The sequence below is a fragment of the Numida meleagris genome, chromosome 9 (genome assembly GCF_002078875.1).
Source record: "Numida meleagris isolate 19003 breed g44 Domestic line chromosome 9, NumMel1.0, whole genome shotgun sequence".
In the NCBI taxonomy this organism is placed as follows: Eukaryota; Metazoa; Chordata; class Aves; order Galliformes; family Numididae; genus Numida; species Numida meleagris.
In genome coordinates, this window is record NC_034417.1 from 2719063 (window position 1) to 2745199 (window position 26137).

Consider the following 26137-nt stretch of genomic DNA (forward strand, 5'->3'; position numbering starts at 1 on the left):
GGGAGGAGGAGGAGGCGGTTTAAAGGGAGCGCGCGCGCGTGCTCGCCCCGCGTCACGTGGGCGCCACCGAGCCAATGGGCGACGGCGGACGGCGGGCACCGTAGTACTACGGCCCGGGGAAGGTGAGGCGCGAGAGCGCGGGGCGGGGCCGCTGCCGGCGCCCTCCCCTCAGGGGCGGCGGCCCCGCCCCCTTCCCTGGGTCCCCGCGGGGCGGGAGGCGCCGCGCGATCGCTGTCCGTGGGCAGGTGAGGCCGGCGGAGCGGCCGGCTGCGCTGAGGGCCCGGGTTGAAGGGCCGCCGGGTCGGGCCTGCGCCGGGCTCGGCTCAGCTGGGCTCCGTCAGGGCGGCCGCCGCGCCGGGGTATGGAATACGTCGCTGCTAACGTTCCGCCTGTGGGTTTGTTTTGTTCTGTTTTTATAGCCACCAGCATTACATAACCGCGTACAGAGAGCAGCTGCGGGATTACACGATGCAGATTAGAGGTTGCGTTGATTCAGCAGATTGCCCTGTGCGTGTCTGAGGGGGGATTACGGCGGCAGAGTGCCGAATAGCCGCGCTGGTAAGCGGGTGAGGAACTCCGCGTGAAATTAAACGGAGGAGTGCCGCGTTTGTATGGGTTGTCACAGTGGCGGAGTTGGGGTTTCTGATGGGAGTTTGCAGTTGGATGTAAACTACCAAAAAGATTTCAGGGATGGAAATGGGTTTACCCCAGAGAAAAAGCGTTGCAGATGTGACGGACACCCAGCAGAAGCGTGCAGTGAGTCTGTGCTCCTGAGCAGCGTGTGGGGAGGAGGAACACGCAGTCTCTCCTGAGCACAAGGATACAAAATTTGTGGTATTTTACTGAAAATCATCCCTGCTCCTAGTCTGGCATTAAAAAAAAAAAGATAGAAAGAAAACCATACCTTTCCCATTTAGAAATTCAGTGACAAAAAGAGCAAGCTGCAGTCAGATTGCCTCCTCTCAAGTAGCATAATGCTATGGGGCGAGTGTGAGTGGTAGCTGAAGGGACAGCCCTTGTCCTGCAGGTCCACATCGTTTCCTTCAGCAATAACATCTGCTTCTTTACTCCTCCTGGAAACGCTCTTAATCTGATAGTTTAAGTGTTTTTTTCTTTTAAATTAAAATCTCCTGTGAAAGTTAGTGATGAATGTGGAATTACAACGTCCTGTAAAAAGCTGAAGAGCTGGGGATGCCTACGAGACAACTCGTAGTTGAGTTGTACTGAGTTTTACCAGCTGGTTTAATATAGAGATGATTGTAGACATACTTCAGTATCAAAACGTAAAGCAGAAGTATTGCTGTAGGCATTCCTAAGACAAGAAGACTCAGTCATTTATTATTGCAGAAAAATATTAAACTTTTTTTTTTTGAACAATCAAAAAAAGTTACCTGTCAGTCACAAGCATGTTGACATTTGTGAGCTGTCCTACCTTGACTTCAGGATTTTAGAGCTCCTTTGTGTCCTTGCAAGAAAGTTTCAGAAAGTAAATTTGAGTACACATTGTCCTTATACAAATGTGTTGCAGCATATCTTGAAGTATTCCTTATTGAGATCTTCATTTGTTTCAGGCAGTTGGAAGGATTTTTTTTTCTGATGCCTGATCATTGTCCATGCTAAAATCACTTACAAGCTTCATGTGGTAAGGGTAGTTAGAAGTTACCACCTAAATAAGAAAAGAAACTCCTTTTAACAAGACTTTGAGATAACTCTTGGAGAGAATAAGAGGTATGGGCTATTAATTGTTTGGTAGATATCAAGGACGCATCTTAGAATGAAACTCAAGTTTAAGGAGCCTACTAGCAGATTAGCACAATTTCTAACATTTTTTCCCTTTTTTTTTTTTCAGTACTCAAATATTTGAGCTTGGACTGAGTGACATTTTACTTTTTTTTTTTTCCTTAAAAAAAAACAAAAACATAATGCAGTAAAATCCCATTTTAAGACAACTGCAAGGTACACCTTAATGTAAATGAACAGGGTATGTGTGAAATAGTCATCTGACAGAAATTATCTTTATTTTAGGGGAGAGCTTATGTAGAAATTAATTTTAAGAATGTTTGGATAACAAAGAACCATAAAACAAAATCCAGATCCTTGTTCAGTGTGGTTCTTAATCTCCCTGTGCTCCTTAAGATTTCCAGTTACCATCTTTTGGGGATACTGCATCTCACGAATACTTGGAATAGCTAACCATTAAAAGTACACAAAAGTAAGTGATAATTACAGCTCGCTGTTCTAAGTGTACATAACATCGTTACTACCATTGTTAATACCAGTTTAGATGACAAAGATGTAGGAAAAAAGGTAGAACTGACCGGAATTATTTTCAATGAAGTAAACTGGTGCAAAGCAAAACAGACTATATTTTAAACTTTAGATTAAAATAATCTAACTTGGTACACAAAGTGTTCTTTCAAAAAGCTCCCAAGGTGCATGCAAGATAAACTTTTAAACATGCACAGAATTACATTCCTAGTTTCTGTGAGCATAAGGTATAGCTGTGCCTCAAAAGGAGACTTTGAGTTTGGAAGGTGTTGAGTAGATGAACAAATGATCCCTTATGTTGCACATACTAGCTCCTGGCACAGATGTAAACAAGTTAGAATCAGGTTTAGCAACAATTTCTGCTCTAACAATTTGTTTTCTTTACCTTATTTGGCAATAGATCAGCTTATTTTTCTAACAAGATAGCCTGCTTTGCTCTGGCTAGGACTCTGATACTTCAACTCTGGTAAGACTGAAACAAGCACTCGAGAAAAACATTTACCTATAAATGCATGACTACCTAATGATTTACTTTAAGGTCTTAAACAAACAACAACAACAACAAAGCACCACACCACAACTGTGAATACTGTCAGCAGCTTCTCTTTTAAAAGTGATCTTTAACCTGAAGTTATGATACTTTATTAAAGCTTAAACACAAAATAGAATTGTAAGTACACACGTACATCACCCTGGATTGTTCAGGAGATGCACAGAATTGTGTGCTTATGTTGTAAGTACAAAAACATATTTTGAGATGGGCTTCTACAGAAAGTTTCCTTTGTAGTACTAGAAACTGAAGTTATTTCTGGTAAAGTTGGTATTTTATTGCTTTTGATCATTTAATGGGAATAAATCATTTAATTGAGAGAGAACTTTCAGACAGATGGTTCAAGGAGAAGAAATACAACATCTTTAAAGGGGAAAGAGAAATAAGGATTATTTTACTGCTCAGCACCTCTTTGGGTTTCTTCCAAGACAAGACCGTTTGTCTGATAATTTATTTTATTTACACTTTAACATATAATTAAGAGCAAAAAAAGAGCAAACATTGAAAAATAAGAACTTCCACATTAGGTTTGTCTAGTAACTTACTTGGTACAGTAAACCTTGAGTACGCCTTAAAAGAAAACAGAGTATAACAACAGTAGGTGCTTGTAGTGGGCATGTCTACAGAATAAGTTTCTTTTTAGCAATGTGAAGATTGGCTTCAGTGCAGACAGACAGCTTGTATTCCATGTTTTAAAAATGATTGCCCATACTTTTAAGTCCAATACTTGTAAGTATTTAAACATGCTTTGGGGTGGATTTGTTTTCACTCTGTAGCCTTGCCCTTAGAAGTTAACTGAACAGTACGCTTGAGTGCTTGCCATTAAGTTTGACTTAATGGAATTTACATGTAATATTACTGTCAAAGTACAACAAATGTCTTAGCAGCAGCACTGTAAGATGCATTCCAATGGCTGCTTCAGGGGAGAAGGTCGCTAGGATGAATAATGACATAATACATTTACGCGTTTGTCTTTAGGTGCTGTTTTAGAAGAATAGTCTCTGACCAAGAAATAGAATTGTTGGAATAATATGCGAACAGGTAATTTCTTCCAGATCCTTACTTGGATATGTATATGTATATAATCAGAGTTCCTTAAATTGGCATTGATTTTGACAGCTGCCTTTGGGATCATCGTAACTGCTGCATGGGACTGCCTTCACTTACAACTCGTCAGTGGAACAAATTTTCTAAGTTTGCTTTGTTCAGTCCTAGTATTTAACAGGTTGTGATCAATAAGCATACAGTCCACAGCTGATAATAAGTGAGGAAAAATGCAACAGTTCCTTTATTTTTGGTCAGCATTTCCCAGCACTTCCCCTTCCCTTTTGTTTTAGCTTACTTCAGGCCTGGGTGGTCTGTAGTCTTTTACCCTCCGGACCAGGCACCACACTTGACTGAGGATTGTCAAGGCTAGTTTGGTTCTTTGAGGGTTAAGGTAGTGTTGAGCCTTCGTTTGCTTTTCTTTTTAATAGGTGGGATGGTCAAGTTAATTAAAAAACAAAGTTTAAATGGGAATAGGCAAGATAGTTTAGTGACAAGTATTCATGCATGTCCTTGAAAAGAAAAATTGTGCGTCAGTGCATTTAGAGGCTGCTGTTACCTCTGCCAGTTTTAAATAATCAGTCTAGCTTTATAAGGAACAATCTTGTTTCATTCTGTTCCATCCCCCCTTTCAGCAAAAACAGACTTTTTTTTAAAAATAACTTTTGTGTCTTACTTTAATCTCTGTAGAAGGACATATCAGAATACAGATAAACACTGCGTAGAACATATGTTGATAGCATTTCTGCAATCACATTAATTGGGCAATTAAAAAATGCAAAAGATTTAACTTCTCATCATCACTTGACTTGTTAAACTTCTCTGTCTTGATAATACTAGTCTGAATGTAGCATGCATTTGACTTTCAAAATGTACAATTAGCATTTTTACATAAAAAATTGTAACATATTCCCCAGTGTTAATGTAATTGGGTTTTAATTTGTAGTGAACCCCTTCTGGTTCTCCATTGTATTCTTCTGCATCATTGACAATAAATTCAAAGGGTTAAACTGTTGCTTTCATACACTCCTGTCTACAAATACAGAGCTATAGCTATCAAATTTGATCCAAACTACTGTATTTCGGTGAATGGGGTATGGAATACAATAACACACATTTCTGAATAGTAGAAAAAACCTCTACTAGTAGAAACTAGTTTTTATTCATGTATGTATTTATTTCCCACTGTTGGGGTATCCTGAATTTTCTTCTCTTTCATAATTGTGTGGTCTACTTAATACTGTATTACTTGCATACTTTCCTTAAGTAGTAGCAAAAGATTCATATGCAATGTGGTATTAATGAGAAGCACAGTTACTTGGAAAACTGAGCACCTGACCTACATGGATGTAGATGTTTGTTCACATATCCCCTTACTGGTAAAATTAAGGTTACCATTTTCCCCTTAGCATTAGAATGAAGTCTAGCTCTAGAAACTGCCTATAGAGAAATTGTCTGTAATTGCAGTCGAAAAGGTTTTGCAGGCCTCCTGGGCACTTCTTGTTCTCTCTCCCTCACTTTATATAAGACAGAGTACCTGAGGTGTTTTTCCGGAACAAAAATGTCTAGCTGGATTGCAGAGCTGGTCCTTAATACATGGACCACACTGTAACAAGTGAGAGGATCTTTTTCCTAAATATTCTGAGTTCTGAATGACTGAGGCATCTAGTTTATTTCAGTGCTCCACTGCTATGCCAGTATGAGACCGTAAGAAAGGCCTATTTCTGCAAAAAGGTAAAGAAAAAGCGTGCAACTGTAAGGCAGGATTATAAGGAAGTTAATGAGTTCTCACTAATTCTCACAAGAATTTCTCTGAAGGCTTCTCCTGAGCTATCTGAAAGCCTTTTTCTGCAGGGCCTACCCCTGTCTCACATTTCCAACTGGTAGAATCTCAACACTTGACTCCCTCAGACACTAAATGGAGTTGAGAGCAGGTCTAAGCTGAGAGTTTTGCTTTTTCTCACTTGGTTCTTATATCTTGGTACAGTGTTCATATATTCAGTATTCTCTCTTTTCATTTTAGGAAGAGTGTGGCCTTCAATTTAATTACAGTGCCACAGAAGTTTCACTGTTACGTTTGAATAGACTAAAATCAAACAATTTGTAGTTCTTGTTTTCTGTTGCCATTTTGCAGTCAGACAGTTACCCATGCAAAATAAATGTTTTTCCATAGTGAACTTGCAGTAAATGATTTGCCAGTAGACAAGCGCAGAAAGCCTCAGAGTTAAAATAAATTTCCATTTCCCTCCTACTAACATGGAATGGAGCACACGTTTCTGTTATATCACACCCTGAACCAGTGCAATAAGGTCAAACATGAACAATCTTTCCAGGCTTACATCTCCCCTCCAGGTCCCTAATGTATCTGCACATGTGCCAAAAGGTCCAGTTTCCATTTGGATGTTAGCACTTGGATAGCATGAATGTGAAACTTCAACCCTGTTGATCTCTGTGGTATAACTGCCTTGATCTTAAAATGATATATGGATTCATTCACACTCCCGTGACATGACATTGCTGAAATGGAAAAATATAAGAAAAGATGGGGAGAGTGGAATTACTGAGATGGTCCAGTGCGTGCCAGGGTGCATGGTGTGCTTGTTGCACAGTGTAAGGAGTAGCTAACATTTTCCAGTACTCTTAGAAAAGCCAGATTTATTCCACACACAAAGTTTTATATACAGAAGCTTCCTCTCAGGCAGAATGCCTTTGACCATCACTTTCTCATTTTTGCCTGCAGGAACAAAGGGAAACCACAACTCTATTTGTTTTCTGAAAAACAAATGAAAGTTTTGATTCCTTGTAAACAATGCCATAGTGTGTATAGAGCATGTCTTCTATACAGAAATAGTGAGACAGCAAGTTCTGATTTTCACAACTTCTGGGAGAAATAGCAGCACAAACAACACCTTAAGTGTAAGGTAACACATGATTCTCAGGCTTGCGATGTCAGAAGACTGTTCTATTTTTCCTTTGATCAAAATACTGTGGTTTCATTTGCTAGGTGCTCAATTAGCTGTTAAAACTGGTGGTGTCCAGCTGCTGTGATTTAGTTCCTAATACAGCTGAACCACAGCTGGAAGTATTCTGGGTTTGTCTGTGCTGACTCTGATTCTCTCACAGAAGCTAGTTAAGCTCAAAATGGTTTATGTCACTGGAACAGGACAAACTGGACTTGATGTCACGTGTATCCCTTTACCCAGTACAGTTGGTGGTTGTGAAAGGCAAGGGAGGTAACGGAGAATCAAAAGCTCCTCTCCCTGCACAAGAAACTTCTTGCATTTATTCATAATGGTGGCAGATATGCAACTTTTTTGCATATACTCATGGTTACATAAAACAATTCTGCAAGATAGATGGTGCTCTATACTGCTGGCCTGAGCGGCAAGAGTGATTCTGTATTTGTTCTTAGTGTGGTGATAGCTTTTTTTGGTCCTAGTTCATTTCTCTTAAAATGAAGAGAGCTGCTGCACCACAGCTCACCCCTGAAGCGCACACACACGTATGTATGTGTGTATCTATCTATCTATCTATATGTTTTCTTTTAAGAAAAAGGAAAGGTATAATTATTGATGAAAATACAGAAGTCTCAATTTTTGACTGCTTATTTTGGTCTTATTTTTAAGATCATGAAGAACTCTGTGGCACCAGTTATGGATCTTTTTGTCTAAATGGAGGGATTTGCTATATGATTCCTACTGTACCCAGCCCATTCTGCAGGTCAGTGAAACTAAAATTTGTGTGTTTAAATACTGGACAGTAACTGTCTCAGAACTACTTCTCCATTTTGCTTCTTTAAGAATGCACTGTCAAACCACTGAATGAAAGAAAATATCTGTTATTTACGGCTGTCTGAAATTCAGTAGTTCACACTTGGATAACTCACCAAGCTCACAGAGATGACAATGAGAAGAAACAAATGAGTGTACCTGGGGTATACTTGTTTGATGGATGCAACAGCACTCAGTTACGTATGCGTTCAGGATGACATCTATATTTAGAGCCATGTTTCCTCCCCTCATTACAATATAGAAAGGAACAAAATACCCTTTGCCGAACAGAGAATAAAATATAAGTCAAGGTATTCAGAGTGGCAAAGTACCTTCCCAGTTTTTCTTCCAGATGAATTATATTGCAAAAATTCTGATCGTGTAAGAATGGCCTGACATGAAGAAAAACGGGAGGCACAAAAAGGAATAATATTTTTTAAGGCAAAAAAAACCAAGCATAAGCCAAGACTTACCGTGTTCTCTGAATCACAACGAGATGCTCCAAGGGCAAACTTACAGTGACAGCCAAGGACCACTTGCTGAAGAAGCACCTAGGCAGTAAATACAGATACTTCTTAGGCCATTAGCTTATGGGACCATTCTTCCCTTTGGAATCCATTTCCTGCTTTTGCATTCATTGATTGCAAGCCTGCTTTTGGATTTCCTGTGTTTTATTTGCTTTTTTACCAATACATAAAGTGATGCCAAATTAAAATCTAATTTCATGGTTCTGCATTTACTAATTCTGAGTTACTATTCATCGAGATAAATTATGGTTAATTTAATAGGTTTACATAACATATTAATAGACATTCAGACACCTACTGCCTACAGTTATGGATACCCCCTTTTTCCTCCCCGAGGCAGCTTCTGCACCCTCTTCAGTCTTGAATTATAAGTAACAGTAATTGGTGAAATAGAAGAAGGAAACAAAATGTTTTTTAACTTGCTTAATTCAAGTATTTCTTCTGTTTTGTGTGGGATGGTTCAATCAAAGCAGACAAGCTCAGGCATGCAAGCTCACCTGGTAGATGAGGAGAGAAAAGATAATTTTGTGGTAAATGCTCAGCATTTACGCACCGCATATCACTGACAAGTGTATTGTCCAATGTCATACAATGAATCCAATGCAGAAACAAGGATAAAGCTCAAGAGTGATGTACTGTAATAATTATAGCTGGCTAACCTCACAAACTTCTGTGAGCTCAAATACTACACGCACAGACAAAGTAAAACTTGCATTTCATGCATGTTGATAAATACATGTTTTTTCTAGAAGGAATCCCTTACTATTGATGTTTAAATGCTTACGTGGAAATAAAGTAGGCTGAACAGCATTAGTTACATGCTTTCAAAGCACCCAGTCTCCACTGTTGGTGGACTGCATAATAAGGAAGGCATATTTGGTGAAGTAACTGTAGATAAGAAGTATCAAATATTCAGAAGAACTCCTTCTGGAGCACGAGCTAGTCAGCACAGACAGCTTCCACTTTAAAAAAGCTCCAAATGAAGTCATTTGTAATTCACATACTGGAAGATTTTATAATCTGCTGAAGCAGAAAAGTACCATCTTAAGAGCATTTCTGTTACACTCAGGCAATCTTACTGCATTTAAATTATCAAGTATTTTTCCTCTGCACCTAATGGTTGATTATGAAGTTATAAGGGTTTAAATAGAAGCATTCTATTTAAGCATGTCCTCATTCTAAGCATGTTCCTTAATCAGTCAGAGAAAGCTAATTATAGATGAGAAAGGTTTTGTTTACACACAGATCTCTTAGTAATCAGCAGTGATGTGAATAGAAACGACAGGAAAAAAACGCATCGCTATTCAGCAGAATTCAGAAAAATATCCTGCACTCCGGAAGTTCAAGACTGTCAGCATCACAGAATCACTCAGTTGCTCCAAGATTCTGTGATACAGATTTCTTGCAGACCCCACCAACAGCTTCCAGGTGTTCTCGGACGATCAATCCCACCAACACAAAAACTGAAGCCGAGTTTTAGACTCACTTGTTAGCACAGTGTTGATTAAAAGAGCCAAATGGAATGAGAACAGACCAGCAAACTGTAAAAAAATACCTTAAAACACATCTGCCTTGGCATGTTTTTCATCTAGACAAGTGCGGTGAGCTGAACATAGTCCAGCTTACCTGATGTGATGTCACTGGAAGTAATTTCACAACATAAACGGGAAAATGGCATCATTCTGTAGAAATACATATTTCTTTGCATGCTAGCAAATTAAGAGACACTGCTTACTTTTGGCTATTTCAGTTCTTTATACTGAAATATCCATTCAGAACTGGATATATATACATTGTAGAGATGTAATACAAATAAAACAGTTGACCTTTTCCTCCCACAGCACAACACAGCAGATTTTAAATACAGCTGATTATGTTAAAACATGAGGTTGCTCAGCTGCCATCTTCCTTTGTTCCTTTTCTAACACGGAGTTAATGACCTCAGCAGCAAAAGGCACATCTGTCACCATATGCAAGATGAGCTTCAAACCTGGGAATGCTCAACTGTGCTAAATAAACAAACACGCAGCAGAACAGAGGAGGCTGTAAAAGCAGCTGCCTCAGGTGTATCACAAAACGCTGGGCTGAAAGATGTTTGCCTCAGCACCTGATGTGCAGCTGTCCCATCATCATTAATTAACACAGTGCAGAATTAAGTTAAAGATTTCATTGTGAGGTGAAGTTCTGCTGTTTCCATGTTGTCTTACACATGACATTCCCGAGAACCTTCTTTTTCATTTCAGAGCAGATACAGGTTGTTTGCTGGGTTTTTTTTTGTTTGTTTGCTTCTCTCCCTCCCTCTTTACACTCAACATTTTGAGAGCAGAACGCACAGGTAATGCATGCTTTAGGGTGTTTGACTTTACAAGCCATCAGGATATTTCTGTACACCCTATCCTTGTCTGGTTCTTTCTTAAATGGGATCTTCATTCAGTGTTGAATGTCCCCACAAGTGATAGACGTGCTGTGCTGTGAGTCTTAAGAATTTATGCCTTGCTGAAGACTGCTGGGTTTTTCTGCTTTCCCTGCCTTCCAAACTACGCTTCTGCATACCCTAACCTCTTTTGAAAACACGAAGTGTCCAGTCAGTATTTTCCAATTTTGCTTTTAGCTTGAAAGCTACAAACAGAAGTTAGAATATGTGCCAAAAGTATAACCAAAAAGTTAATTCATTTTTAATGGGACATAAAATAGAAATTACTACATTATCTCATGAGCTTGAGACATATTAGTGATAAGACTTACCAGATATTACGGTAAAGCACACCAAATAAAGCATGCTGAGGGAAAATAACCCATTCTTTCCACTTATTTCCAGTAGTAGCATGAGATTTATTTTACTCTCTATGGACACGAACGCAGCTTCGAAGTAACAGTTTGGAAAATCCTGCGGATACAGAATTTTTTTAAAAAGCCATTTATATTGACTTAGGCTTTGAAGTCTTTTTTGTATTTACTAGATGCCCTTATAGTGTATGGATTAGGACAACTTTTAAGAGCACTACAGACCAAAGATGATGATGATTTTGAAGCTATTAGCTACACAATCTCAATTACATTGACACGCAGCTTATTTTTCAGATGTCTTTTACTGCTTAGAGCTTTTTGTACGTGCAAATAATTTTTCTACCAGGAATTGTGCAGTTTTTTCCTCACTAAAGGAAGACTAAAGGAAAACTAAAATCAACACTTGTTGTATAATAATAAGCAATGGGAAGTCTGTTTTTGTATCTGAATCAAATCTTCCAATGTTAAATCTGTCAGATACCTGCTTGTGTCACTCACCTTAGAGTCTGGAAGAGAAGGAAGCCCTACCTTCTCACCTAAATCAGGCAGGCAGTGTGTCTGCAAATGAGACTGCAGTAATGCTTTGTGTTATTGGAAAGCTGCTGTGTTTACTTCTTTATTGATGCTTTATGATCCGATCTCTAACTGTGATTTCAGACCTGCTAGTCATGTCCTGACATCGAATTCAATGCAATCTATTTCCTTCCACCCTTTTATTGATGCTGCTGTGGGTAGTTCTGATTAATGTATTATGTCAGTGTTTTGTCTCCAGCACAGCTGCTATATTAAGTTCATATATAAGAGTAAAGCTGCTCATCTGATCTGACAAGAGGTGTGGGTGTGTGCATGTGTACGTGGGTGTGCACTGGCATCAAGGAAAGCAGAAGCCTGGATGCTCTCTGAAAGAGGAGCGCCTAGCCTCACAACTTATCTCAAACATGTGAAGGCTGCTATCTTTCAAATCTGATTGTATTAGAAATTTTCATTTCTTAGAGAAGATCTTTCTTTTTTCCATTTAAAAAAAAAAATCAGCTTTGGAATGCTACACAGGACCATTTAGAGCCAACAGACAGCAGGTACTGAAACAGCAGGCTACCAGCGTGCAATTATTGTGCAGCAGCAACACCCAGCCTGGTGAACACAAGTAACTGTTACAGCCTCCTCATATTATAGCCCAGAACCAGAAGCAGGCTTCTATGTCTTTATGTACTCATTCATTCATGTACCTGCCATATTTAACAACTCTAAGTATGTCGTGCTTAACTTTTGTTCTGCTTTTAGGTATCCGTTATAAACAAGGTCAATCTAGAGTTGTTAATGACTTGTAAAGCTGTGTCTAATAAACTTGACTACCTCTAGAAGACACTACACAGATAGCCATCACTCTGGATTCTGTTCCTAAACCACATGCTTGTTAGAGGCTACTTTTTTATCTTGCTTGCAGCCACTGGATATACAACTCCACTGCAATTTTTAGCACTCTACTGATGCAACAGCGTAAGAAGATCTTTTGAGTACATTTTGCTGCCCACTCTTGATCTTTTGAGTACATTTTGCTGCCCACTCTTGATGTCTGCTTATTTTCTTTCCCACCAATTTTAAAAGACTTGACATGGAAACCCTTACCTTTCTTGGTTGTCTTAAAGCATCGGTTGCTTGTGTATTTAACATAGCCCTTCACTGGTTTGCACACCAGCACCAGTGCCTTCTTAAAAACTCATGAAAGCCAGTATTTGAACAAGAACAGTTAAGGCATTTCTGAAATGCAAAATACTGCCTATTGGTAGGATCTCATTAGCTATAAGTTCGTTTACGTAAATGTAAGCAAGAGATACCCAATCTCATTTTTTCTGTTTCTACAAAAGCTTCTATCATTCTGGGTTCTAAGACAGTATTTTCTATGTGGGATGGAATCTCTTCCAGTGAAGGCATCAACAAGTCAGCCTAGAGAAAGCATGGATAGGTAGCTTTGTGATCCTTGATCCACTGCACACTGCCAAGCAGATACAATCAAATTGCCAAGTCAAGGGAAACATGTTTCTAAAACTTGTTTGGGTTGCGTCCCAGAAGAATTAATACATTTTGCATGCAGGATGTTTAAGTTTTGTATGTGCTTTTTGGGGGGGTAGATATTTTTCCCCTTGCTATAATGTTGTGTTCATATATTGACTATATGAATAAGTTTTCTCCTTAGAATCCTAGGCCTCGTGGCTCCTTTTCCTCTTGAAGGCTTAGGACTGCCTTAAACGCCTGGTTCTGTCTTCTATTTAGAAGAAAGTTGCTACAGTCTCAACATCCTGTTTGCAATTCTGCCATTGCATTCCCCTTTTTCTTGCCTTGTTTCTTTAAACAGAGCGTGAATATGGCTTCCATGGATGATTCATGCCCGCTCAGTCTACTATATTGCAACAGTTCTCTACCCCTGTCATTTTAACCTAATCCTATGTATGCAACTCCATTTAGCTAGAAGGACCATCTTTATTTCCTCCTGCTTCATTTTTCCTTTGCGCCACTGACTTACTTCCTTTCACACACATTCTCTAGAACTTTTCTGTAAGCCTTAGTTTATACCTAAGCCTATTTATTTGTTCTTCATATATCATTTTAGCCTTGCATTATTCAACAGTTTTCACTGGCATTCAAGAATACTTCTGTGAATATTATATTCCATTCTCTAGTCCTGTTATTCTATTCAGTTCTACAAAGCAGTTATCTCTCACTCGCTACAGAACAATGCCCTACTCAAGCTACATTTCAATTCTTAAATTATTCTATGGGTTCTCAGGAATAGCTCCTGAAATGCCACTGTACTTACAATAAATATCTGGAGCATTATCTCAAGCAATCAGAGCAGTCTGCCTGTCTTTCCTTCTCCCAGCAGCTGGGTGCAGTAACTCTGAAAAGTCTCACGTTGTCCTTAGTAAATGGTGACTGTTTGATCAGTGGCCAAGTTTTAATAAGTGATGATACCTGTGGGATTATTTTTTTTCCCTCCAGTCATCTGTACAAGACTTACATTTTATTTTTGAATACAAAGAATTAAAAGAAATGTTAGTAGTTCTTTATGTAATGGTTTAGGCCAGTACTGAAGACCTTTAGTACTGAAGTAGACTATAGTCCATAAGTCACAGAAAATTGTTGCTGGGAGCCATACCAAGTGAGCGTGGTGATATGCTGACAGCGATCTATTTGTTGGATTTAGATATGCTTGACATTTTTCCTTCTTGGCTGTTCCTTCCCCTTAACCCCTTTTTAATCTCTTATCTGAAATCATACCTTGCAGCTGCCAGTGGCAATTGAGATCACTAAATATGTAACAGAGCTCAGCCCGTTTTCCTCAGATAGAGCCTGAAGTTGCCCATGTCACAGATTATTATGACTTCAGTGCCAGAAATAGCAAGAAGCAAGACCTTCCGTATTAGAGAGAGAGGAGCACACACAAATACACAAGGATACACACAGAATGTAGTCACTAAATAAAGTGCTTTCCATTTTCTGTGATGCAATAAATTCCTTAAGAAAATTTTGCAGAATAAGTGCTAAAAACAAGAAAAATGAAGAAAAGTTTATATTCATATTTTTGGTCAATATGAATTACTAAGCCACTAATCGAGTTTGTTTTTACAGCAAAATACCATTTTATAATTAATTTGGTTCTGGATTTTGTGAGTACAGTACAGGATACAAAACCTTTCAAAATAAGGTAAGCCTAAGGTCAGCAACCAGTTGGCACCCAACCAGACCAGTTTAAGTGCTACACTGTGACGTACCAAGGAAGCTGCATGCTCTTTAATCCCTCAGCTTTACAGTAAATCCAGGCTGGAGTTGAAACAGACTAAATTAAAGCATGTCATGTGCAGAGCAAACCAAATTTCACTTGCATGTTTTCAGAATACTTCGTGACATTACTTGAATTAGGTCTCATGGTATTAAATGGTAACAGCTTTTAGGTTACCTGCTTTATTTAATGGGTTATTGCACTTCTAGTCTTGAAATACCTCAGAGCTTCAGATGCCTTCCCCTCTCACACACACCATTTTTTTAACCAAACATAAGAAGAAGAAATGAAAATGGAGAATACTGAAGGGCTATAATAACCTCTTAAACAACTCAGCTCTTTCAGTTACCTCCTTTGCTGCTCTGTTCTCTGACATACCCCAGTGCTTGTCCTTGCAGTATTTGGGCCATTGCTGCTACCACCACAGCTCATGGACTTACTGCACGGCCTGGCCTGGCAGAGGGCTCAGCTCTCATCCGGTTGGAACCGTGTGGCTGAAGCTGAGCTCAGAGGGAAATCAGAACCTTCTTTGGGTGACTAGTTATTGCTCATTCTCAGAGAGATACAAACGTGTTGGAAGCTTCATAAAATAATAATCAGCACCTTGTGGTGCTTATCTATACATACTTCCAGTTTTTCCTTTGTATATATGCTTACTTTTTGTGCATAAAACCCATTTTGGCCAACTTGACCTACACGCTCAACATGCAACAAGAACTTGCTTGGTATGCTAATTCCTCCCCTCATAGCTAATGACAAGCAGTAAGGCATCTTCCATGTCTGTTTCAGTTCCTGAACTGCACTTAGGCATCACTATATGAATGTCTTCACGCAAGCTGCTGCCTTGTCCTCAGGGCTCTCTTTCAACCTACACACCTGGAAACATTCACAGAACTCTAACTGCTTTAGTTTATTCCCAGTTTCATCTCTGGCAATGGCTAGCCCAGCTCATATAAGTAAATGTTATTACTACTACTACTAAAACAGACCAAAAAAACCCACACACAGTTCCCTCTCACAACCCACCATGTTTAGCCCCAGACCGCGGTCACATTTCGGTTTGTCTCTGGTTCTGTTTCTCTGATGCTGCTTTACAGATGTCAGGCTACCAGAGGCACACTGCTTCAGTCTGAACTGGGGAATTCGTCCAGCCCTTACTGTGCTGGTTCTAATTGCTTTTTCAGGAGGTTGTTCTGGGAACTCTAAGGGTTTCACTGTTGTGCTTCTTGCAGACGTCTTCCAAAAGCAGCAGACCAAGCTTCAGCCTTACATAAGTCAGTCTTCTCTGTTTTCATTTTACATACAGGCACCACTGCCCTCCCAAGCTGCCATTTAATGCCTGCTCATTTCTATACGCAATGAAAGATAAATAGAAAATCCATATTTTAAGGCTATCCTCCATTTCTTCATCCCTGCAAACTACCTAAGAACAATTAGATGCAACAGGATTTCCTACAGCACTTGTATCACAAATGAGGCTATCTTCTGGATGTATTTTTTTTTTTCTAAGATGTATTACTTACCAGCAAGGAAGGTAGCTCTGTTTGAATCTTCTCAATAAACACCAAATTTCCTGTTCCAGGTTGGGTGGAACCATTCTTCAAACTGAGGAGGTTTTATGTGTTCCTTTCCTTCCTAGTACTGTCTCAGTACTGAGGCAAATGGAAGTCCCAGAGCACTTGTTCAAGCTGTAGTCATTTCATAAGACGAGCCTAATTTCTGCATAACAAATAGTTTAAGCTAGCTCATTCCAGCTCTTCAGAAGCCTTGTTCCCTCGAGTGCTTCAGCTAACTGCCTAGACGTGCAAGCAAGTCTTGTCTGAAAGAACTGTAAGTGTTCAAGACGTTTTTCTGCACTGTGCAAAGCTTGGTGCAAAGGGAAGTTTTGCTTCTCCTGTAGCTTCTGATGTATTGTAAATCCTCTATTTGGAAAAAGTTTTCAGAAGCTCAATATGTAAGATAAGCATAGTAGGGAAACTTTTTAGTTAGGTCTCTCACAGACAGTCACTCACTGAGCAGAAATTATTTTCTGGAACAAACTACTTCACTGAATTAAACTACCTTTGCAATTTAAGTGTCTTAGGCCTTTAGGTGTCTGAGATGAATTCCCATTTCCTTGATCTATTCAGCTGACAATACTAGCTCTTCAACAAAGAATAGTACAAAGTTACACAAAAGGAAGAAAAGAAAGCATGACTACTGTGTGCAAGATGAGATCCAGTGGGATAACTCTGTTAGCACTAAAAAGTTGGATTTAATTAAATCTACCTATGAAAGAGGCAGATTTAACTGTGAAATATATTGTTAATGCAATCAATGTATTGAGAAATAAACAATTTAACAGAATTTTATATATAAGTTGTATGAATCAGAATATAAACATAATGTCCAACATGCCCAATTCCCTTTATTCCAGAAATATGAGGCAAGTGGAAATGCCATAATAAAGCGTGCTATGAAACAAGTGGAAGCTTCTTCCCACTCTCGTCCCACTTAAGACAAAAAGACTTTTCATGTTAGATGACACGTAGTGCTCTAACTGATCTACAACTTGGCTTCCCAGGTGTATTGAGAATTACACGGGAGCACGCTGCGAAGAAGTTTTGCTGCCCAGCATCAAGTCTCAAACAAAAGGTGACCTGTTTGCGGTTCTCTTGGCTTCACTTCTCCTTCTAGGAGTTCTTTTAGTTGGAACATTCTACTTCCTTTGCAGGTAAAAGCGCTTCAGAGTGCTGAAGCTATTTAATCAAGTAGAAATTGCTTCTGGTAATCATGTACTAATTATTTGAATATAAAAGTATGTAATGCATTATCCATAAGGTTTGTGTGGTTATTCAGCATAATTAATGTGGATGTCTCAACTTGTTGCTTATAATGTTGTACTTCCTTCTAAATGTCTTTTCTAAGCTATTACTTCTAGTTGCCTTGTAAAAGCAACTATCAGACCAGTTTCGGAGAGATTTTACATTATACCTGGAGTTACCATTAATATTTTCAAATATTAGTAGACTCTTATGTCGTCCAAAGATTAAGAAGTAGAAGTGCATTACCAAAGTGCTGCTTTGCTGCAATTGGCAGCCAAAGTAACTGATGCCTTCATACAGCTCCTATTTTAGAAAGTGATATTTTAAAGAATTAATCAAAATCAAGAATTGTCCCAGATAGGTATCGATTAACTAAACACTTAGAACAAATCAGAGGGGTAGTCATCTACCCGGGATAATGCAAGCTTGAGTAGCATGAATATGTTAGTGCCAGTCAGGAAGTGCCACATGTTCTGTTTTTGTAGCATTTTAGGCATTTTAGGACTTTGATTGAACATGTAAACAGTTGCTGGGATTAAAAAATCAACTGATCTATTTGATGCTGTGACACCAAATGCATTTATCAGTAGACTTCACCAAACCCAGACAAACTTAAGAGAATATCCTTTGCATTTGTGTAAACAAGTCAAACTGTTATGTCCTCCCTTGTTTTTGAAGTACAGTATGTATTTATGCCTCTATAAGACAGTTCACTAGCCCCTGTAATTATTAGCCATCAGAAACTCAAAGCCTCTCTGTTGCTCCTATGCTGCACTGCTCTTTGGTTATGACATCCTTCTTGCAGTTCTGTTCCTCACCTTTCTGTCATCAGATTGCCAAATCAACCCCTCTGATCAGAGCTTTTCAGTGAGCAACCTTTGAAGTGCCAGTCTAGCTTCACCCCAGCTGCTGTAATGGAAACCTACCAAGTGCCATTTTTTCTTATAGCTGAGTACACTGAGAAGAGATTGAGAATATTTGATAATATTAAAAAAAGTTTTTGTAGAGGATATCTTTAGTCATTTAAATTAAATTATTCCTGTCTTATCAGCAGTGCAGCCCTATATTAGTAGTTAGCAAACAAAAAGCATTTCCAAATTATTATAGTTACTAGAATAGAACAGAGCTTTAAGTAACTTTAAAAATTCATACGTGTCATAGCATCATTTGAGTTGGAAGGAATCCCCAGAGGTCATCTAGTCCAACTCCCCTGCACAGAGCAGAGACATCTACGGCTCCATCATGTGCTCAGAGTCTGTCCAGCCTGACCTTGTATGTCTCCATGGATGGGGCATCCACCATCCCCTCTGGGCAGCCTGTGCCAGTGCCTCACCAAACAAGCATTTGCTGACACCTGGTCTTTGATGAAGGCAGTGGTTTTCATCCATGAGCTAGGTTTTCGTTCCTTTCTCTTATCAAGAAAACCAGAAAGGGAGAACCTGGAGCACGTGGTGCTCACTGAACGCTGCTTTTCTCGCTGTCTCAACAACTTTCTGAGTTAGGTGGGTATTTCAACCTAAAAAAGCACTCCAGTGTTCCAGAAGCCAGAGATATTGTCAAATTTCTCTTCATTGTGTCCATCACATGTGCCATCAGCAATACAAGAAGAGGCAAGAGGTGTCCAGCAGAGAATGCCATAGGACAGGGTCCCCTGGGCAGTCCCAAAGCACCCACAGCTGTTCCCAGCTCACTCTGGCAGGCAGGAGCCTTAACATCACCTCAGGCCGCTGACGGCGTATTGAAAAATGAATTGAGAAACAAAGCTGACTGCAGCCATGTGTGCACGTGTGTGGAGCACCACCCAGCACCAGTGCTCATCAAACATAGTGCTATTCAAATACCATCACCCATCTGTGTACAAAAGCTGGCAGACCTCTCGCTGGTGTTACCATTCGGGACCCAACTGAGAGCAGTTTGCACTGGGCACTAATTGCTCCCTGTGTTGGTAGCTGTGGCACAAGAGGCAGGAGCCCAGTTCTCCTGTGGTGATGTGCTGAGGCTCTGTGTGATCTCTGCTAATGGAGCAGTGTTGCTCTGGAGACAGAAAACTTGCTGAAAATCTCTGTGAGATGAAAAGTATCTCCAATGAGAAATACCTCCAGAAGTGTTTTGAGGCCCTAAGATAAACTTCCCCTTAGAAAGCCAGTATAACATCTCTTCTTTGGTGTGATCTCGGAAGCATGGCTTTATGTAACATAAATAACACAGAGTGTCTCATATAACTGTTTCTGTGGAGGCAAAAAAGAGAAAAAAAAAGTCTTCAGAGAGCATAAAATTCAAAGACTAATCCATTATAGAAGCTTTTTCCTCTTGCATACAGTAAAATTAGGGAAGGCTGGAGCCAATTTACTAAGTTTTATGGTCAAAGAGCCTTGCATAGCAAAGTACAGAAGCTTAGAATAACAGCAATTACAGGTCTGCACAAGTCCCCTTTCATATAGTTGGAAGGTGAACCTCAAACACTGCTTTTCTTTATAGATCAGTTTACTTGGGCAGAACAAGTAGTAGAGCCTCTCAGAGAAACAAGGACAGCAACTCAGTCCTAACTTAGTTAGCTGCCCGTGGATCTAGCTTTCATAGCAGACTATCTTGGGAAATCTCATAAAATCGTGATTAACTTCTCTACAGAAGGCTGATCCAGGACAAGTCTACATTTGTGTTCTGAGGAAAACAGGAAAGTATTCAAAATCCCTGCTACCACATTGTTACTGAGGCAACAAATGGCATGTTTTGCTACAAGCAGTTCACGGGTCAGCAGAGGTCCATCTGGCCTTCCTTCTCCAGAAGCATATTGTACAAGGGTTACTGGAAGATGATTAAGAAAGGTAGCTGATTAACATAGATTCTACATACAACAGATCTATAGCAAGAAACAAAAATAAAGAGGCCTGAGTGCCACGCTTAGAGGGGTAGAGAAAATCCCAAGGAAAACTAGAATACATCTGCAATTTATTTATATATTCTATTCTAAGTCCATACTGAACTGCTGAATTACCTATATGATAAGCTTATATTGATGAACGGGAACTCAGCCAGCCAGAACAACAGGGCCTAGGAATAAAGCCATCTGAGCTATCCAAGACAACAGATTTTGTGGAGGAGTTGTACCTCCACAGGACGCAAACTGGACAGAAAGGAGAACAGCTCATGGCTCCTCTGAAGAGAGCAGATGTCTAATTACTATTAAAAGAAAGAGGGAAAGGGAAAGCAAGAGAAAGCTCTATCTAAAGGACCTGTTTCTCCTCAAATGTAGGAAATAACACACTATTGAAATTTCCCTTCCAAAGGCTAAGAGAGGTAAAGATAAATTAAATAATTTCGTGTTATCTACTCGTTGTTTAATAAAATCCTGACGAATCAGACTGGAACAGGAACATTAACTTCAGGAGAAAAGCCCTGTAGGTCCAAGTGCTCTTTCCTGCTTCTGATCTCTGTTGTTCTCCCTCAAATACATGCTTCTCAGAAATGCTGAGCATTAATTAGGAAGTAATTGCAGAAGAGCTATGTTACTCTTTTCTTTTTTTCTAGTGGAAGTATCACACAATTAACGTGTCTCTTCTCTGTGAACTTCTCATTCTGTGTTGTTTTTTCTCCATTTTTTTTTCTCCTATGGTCAGGAAAGCCACCATTGCAAGGACAAGTTCCTCAGAGTGTGGGGCCCACCTGGTTGAGACTACAAGCAGCAATGGCTGCAACAGTGAGTGCATTTAAAATGAAACAATGAAAGCAGGGAAAGAAGACTGATTTAGTGAACAGCATTTGTTTTGTTTGTTTTTCAGAAATAATAACCGAGTAAAGCATTAGAGTGGAAGAATGGTGAGAAAATGATGTGCAGAGCAACCCTAACAGTTGCAGAGGTTGATATGGTAAGGGGGTTAAGAAAAGAAAGTAGACTAATAGGAGGCCTGCTTATATCTTAGAGAAGACTGCAATTAATACATGAAGAAAATCCGCTGCATTTAGTAGAGTTTCTATGTATTTTTAAAGGTGCATCAGATTATACAGAAACCACTATAACCTGTGTTTGAATTTTGAGATTTTCCATGACAAGCTACTGTTTTTAGTAATGCACAGATAGAAGCATGAGATATAGATTTATATTTCCTGCATGAGAAGCATAAAATAATTCTTTTTCACTACAAGGAGAACATGAGGCCACCGCAGGATTTTTTAGCATGAGGTTATACCATGAACTTTTGATCAGATTGCCCTCGAGGAGTTGAGGACTGTCTTGATTCAGAAGCTTCAAAACTTATACTCGAGTGACATGTCCAGGATTTGGCCTGTTTCAGAATACACTTACCAAACATAAGGGAAAAGAATTGCTTTTCTCGAGGCAACGGTTAGGGTTATATTAACAATAAGACAACGTGAGGGTGAGGCAGCACTGCTGCTGTACGGCTCAGCTTCCTGGCGCAAGATTTTAATTCAAGGAAAATACTAAGAGAACAGATTGGTAATGGTTAAGAGAAGTTTAGTTTAGAGTATTTACCCTTTGTTTGGTATACGTCCCTAATACTAAGCAAGGCACCTTCCTTGGTATTTTTGTGTTGCCTTCTAAAAATCTCACTAATGAGGAGGATTTGAATCCCACCTTCTATTTTATGGATGAGGAATTTTATTCATGGCATCCGTTCCTGAAACAAACCATTATCCAGCCAGCTGTCTTGGTTAGACAGTGCTGCCCTCTATAATGATAAATGTGTTTTATTCCCATCACCGTTTGCTGATTACACCGATGCATGCATCACTCTCTGGTTCCTTACAGGATTATGTTACTCGGGCGAAGAGAAGTCAATTGACATGGGCTGTCTCTCTTTCTCCTCTGATGACACGAAGAGAATGGCTGGGTACTGACAGACATAGAAAACGTGAATTGCACAATCCTATTTTCATCTCATTTCTACCACTGGAGGTTGTGACAAGGAAAAGCACATTACCTAGCAGCTCACTACCTGGGATCTACAATGTTGCACTGAAGAAAAAGTCTGAGAAAATTTCGGGAAGTGAAAGGGAAGAAAATGCAGGATGCAGATTTCTAATCTCTGAAATAAAAAAAAATAAGGTGTGTAAAAACGTAGGTGGAAAGAAAAATGTGAATAAGCGTCAGTTCCTAGGGTGCCTACTACATGCTCTAGCATCAGAAAGAATAGCATGCACTCTCTATGCTTGTAGACACAAATACAGCAAGACAAAGAAGAAAAGGCAAAGTGTTACAGTGTCTATGGTAAGAAGTCAAGGAGAAAATCCTAATGTAACAGTTATTAGAAAACAACTGAGAAAAATGTATTACTTTCTGAGGACTCATGTCAAAGAAGCTGGAGTACAAGTGAAAGCTCAGCATCTGCAGGGAAACATCCAAGCAGCTAGAGATCCTGAACCAGAAATGTTCCAGTTATACATAGCATAAGTTCCTCCTCCAATTAACCGAGCTTTCATGCTGGTTTTGGGACTCCAGACCGTTATCAGTTACTCAGGAGGACACTGTTAATACTGTTGTTAAGGCTAGCAAAGAACAAAGTGATTTTTCATCTCATATGGACATGCCACTGTTAAATTCAGAGTTCAGGAGATGTGCAGCAATACTGATGGCTACACTGGAATCAGTGTCAGCTACAATACTTTGCACAGTCCCAGAGGAATTTAGTCAGAGAAGACTGCAGTCAGGTAACCTCGTGCATTACTGATCACGAGACATTCAGGCTCACCAGCAGTGACGTTCAGCACACTGTTTTCTTCCATAAAGAAAAGGCTCATGGTCACCTGAAATGGAAACTGAGGGAGGAAATATTGCTGCAAGATGTGGAAAATGAACGGACTGAAGTTGTGCTCAATAAAGTGTTCAAACCCTCTCGGCTTCCCGGACAGACATGGAATAGTTCTTCAGTATTACCACTCACATTTGCATTATTCAGGAAACAATTTGTACAAAAAGTGAGAATGAATAAATCACAATGGTGTTTAAATGCAAACAAGTTGATGTATGAAACAACGTTATCTCTGGCTGAAATCTTACTAGCCATCTACATTGCTTCACATCCATTGCAGCTGAGAACATTTCAGCTTCTAAAATTCATTCCTTCAATTCTTCAGCTTTGTGAATTTGCCTTTCAGGCCAAAAGGAGATCAGGCTATCAATTCATTTTAAGCCGGCCAAATGGACAGGGTAGCCCACATCACCTCTTATTTAATAAACTTGTACAACGCTGTCTAGCAGTGCTTGTTTAAAAATTAACTAAGTAGTCCTGGAAGCAAGGAAGCTACAGAAAACGCTGGCTCCAAGCAGATACTGTTCTTGGAGTCAGCGGACTGCAGAAAAGCATTGTGTGTCCACACAGGGCTGGGTAATGAGGTCTCTTCTCTGCTTCACTGCTGTTTTCAAGAAACATAACATCTCCTATCTGTGAAACTACACCTCCATCAGTTTAAACGGTATCACGCTATTTAAAATAAAAACTGAAGGGACTGTGCATTGGTTTGGGTAGGAGTTTTTTCCCTTGTATTACGACCATCTTCAAACGCAGGAATATTAATGAAGATGTATCCGTGTGAGTTGGGGAAACACCTCAGAACTGAGCTGTGTGACGACTCGCTGGCAAGGATATTCAGATCTCTGGGATGCACACGTTCACTGTCTGCTTATACAGAAGAATCCAGACATAAATTACTTGCTTTTTTTTGGAAGATTTTTTTCTTTTTTTTTTTAAGAAGGGCAATAAAGTTTTTTCATTACTGTCCGTAACATTACCCATGTGTGCTTATCAGAAATCTGGTCTGGGTGCCTTATTTATTTATTTATTGCAATTTTAACCTGTTCAACATAATCTGTCATATCAGAGAGCAATACAGCAAAGCACCAAACCCACATTTTCTAACTACTTCCAGGCAGGCTGCAGCTCAGCTCTGTGTTTGGGGGTGATGCCCCAAAGAGGCTCTCACCAAGCATTATTTCTATAGCGAGCTAAGGCTGTGTAAAAAGAAGCATGCAGATGTAGAACCTGAAATAACATCAAGATAGTGCTGTTTTCATTCCCCAAATGAACACTAAAACCAATTTCTATCACTTCTAAATTCCCCTCTGTGTCAGTGTGCGTAACATACAAACATTTTCAGTGTACATTAGAAGAGACTGTTTTTAACTTATACTCTTAATGTAAACAAGGGTACACTGACTCCTGTTTCTGTACAGGCTTCCTCTGGGCGATAAAAACGTAGCTGACCATCCACTGGCATCTTTTAACAGGGCTCTGTAACTTGAGGCTGTGTTGTAGCTCCTGTTCTTTCTCCACCGCTGCATTCCCTGCTGTCTCAGACTACTCGGAGTCACTTCTGCCAGCTCTGGAATTCCTGTTCTGAGGGCATTTGTGTTCATTCCCACTTGCCACACTGACAACAAAGACGAGCTTAATTTAAAAGAGCTGTTTCTAACTCCTGGAGCTGTGAAAAGTTGTCTTGAAAAGGTGACATGAATCCCTCTGAAACATCTGTGTGCTACCTGCCAATCTCAGCGAGGATCCAGCTGTGAAATGCAACACTGATGGTTTATGCACTGTTTGTTTTTAATACGTGTTTAAATGATTTAGAAGCAGAAACCCTACTGATTAGGGTATAAACTTGTATACCCAAATCTTATATATAATACTTAAACTATCAAAGCACTTCTAACATTTTCCAAGGAGCTATTTCTGTTAATAATTCTAATGTAAGTATCCAGCTCATACAATTTCCAAATAGTCCAAACCCATCTTATGCCTTTCTTCTGAAAAGTTCCCAATTTTCTACTATCACTGTGTGTTACCCATTTAGAAAAACCCCCCACCTTGCTACCAACTGCGTACAAGCATCAGTGCAAGCCACCTGCGATGCCTGAGCCTCCGCTGCTTACCTCCCCTGTAATATAATCCTGAAAAATAATCAGATGTCATGGAGAAATAATTATTCTCTTAATGTTTTCGGCGTGCTCAGGCAGACTTTTAATTAAATCAGAATCATACGTAATCACTTGGCTTTATTCAAACTCAGTTTGGGGCTTAATGTTCTTCGCAGCCTCCTGTGCCGCGCGCTACAAGTCAAAGTTTGGCGGTGTCGTTTACATCCCCGTGCTCACTGCTCGCTGCCAAGGGGCCATGATTCAGGGTGACTCATTCACCCGTGCAAACAAAGCTCGTTCCAATCTTAACTCGGGCCCAAACAAACCTTCTGACAGCCAGGAACGAGAAATAGCTTCGCCGTCTCCAGCTGCAGCGTTCTGCAGTTTTCAGCTGAAGCTGCTTTCCAGCAGCACCCTTGTGAATTTAGCATCATCGGGCTCTTTCCCATCAAGTTATTCTCGCTTCCTCACAACTGCACACCATAGAAAAATCCGTACTAAGAGAACTTTTGCAGCAGTAATGTTAAAATTAACATTCTAGTAATAGTTGGATGCTATTTTTGTAATTGCTGGTTTGGTTGTGCAAATAATGGGTTATATATCATGCCACTTGCCTTCTTGCATATTTTCTTTCACCCTCGGTTCACTTAATTGAAATATGCATTAACTGGAAATGAGTAATGCTTCTCTGTGCATATTCAAAACATGTGGAAAAAGAATGCCTTTTGCCTTGCGCCAG

General features: G+C 39.7%; 2 protein-coding genes across 10 annotated transcripts in view; one reads left to right on the forward strand and one right to left on the reverse strand.

The window, feature by feature from the left end:
- TMEM266 (transmembrane protein 266) overlaps window positions 1-1907 on the reverse strand; it is an 81008-nt gene extending 79101 nt beyond the window's left edge. For both annotated transcript variants that reach the window (XM_021406861.1, XM_021406857.1), the window contains exon 1: window positions 1433-1907. The gene's annotated coding sequence lies outside the window, so the exon portion shown is untranslated. The remainder of the gene's footprint in view (window positions 1-1432) is intronic.
- On the forward strand, window positions 35-23998 carry NRG4 (neuregulin 4). 8 transcript variants are annotated; one of them, XM_021406878.1, is made up of 9 exons: window positions 115-245; window positions 420-566; window positions 2669-2734; window positions 3797-3859; window positions 7489-7582; window positions 17288-17437; window positions 21146-21225; window positions 21308-21394; window positions 22297-23998. In XM_021406878.1, exons 4-8 carry the CDS (start codon window positions 3850-3852, stop codon window positions 21322-21324), a joined length of 351 nt encoding a protein of 116 aa, XP_021262553.1. In that variant the 5' UTR covers window positions 115-245; window positions 420-566; window positions 2669-2734; window positions 3797-3849; the 3' UTR covers window positions 21325-21394; window positions 22297-23998. The 8 variants fall into 8 exon arrangements, with proteins under 8 accessions (XP_021262555.1, XP_021262553.1, XP_021262554.1 ...); XM_021406879.1 differs by lacking the exon at window positions 2669-2734 and adding an exon at window positions 2137-2212 and having other exon boundaries at window positions 420-558; XM_021406877.1 differs by having other exon boundaries at window positions 420-558.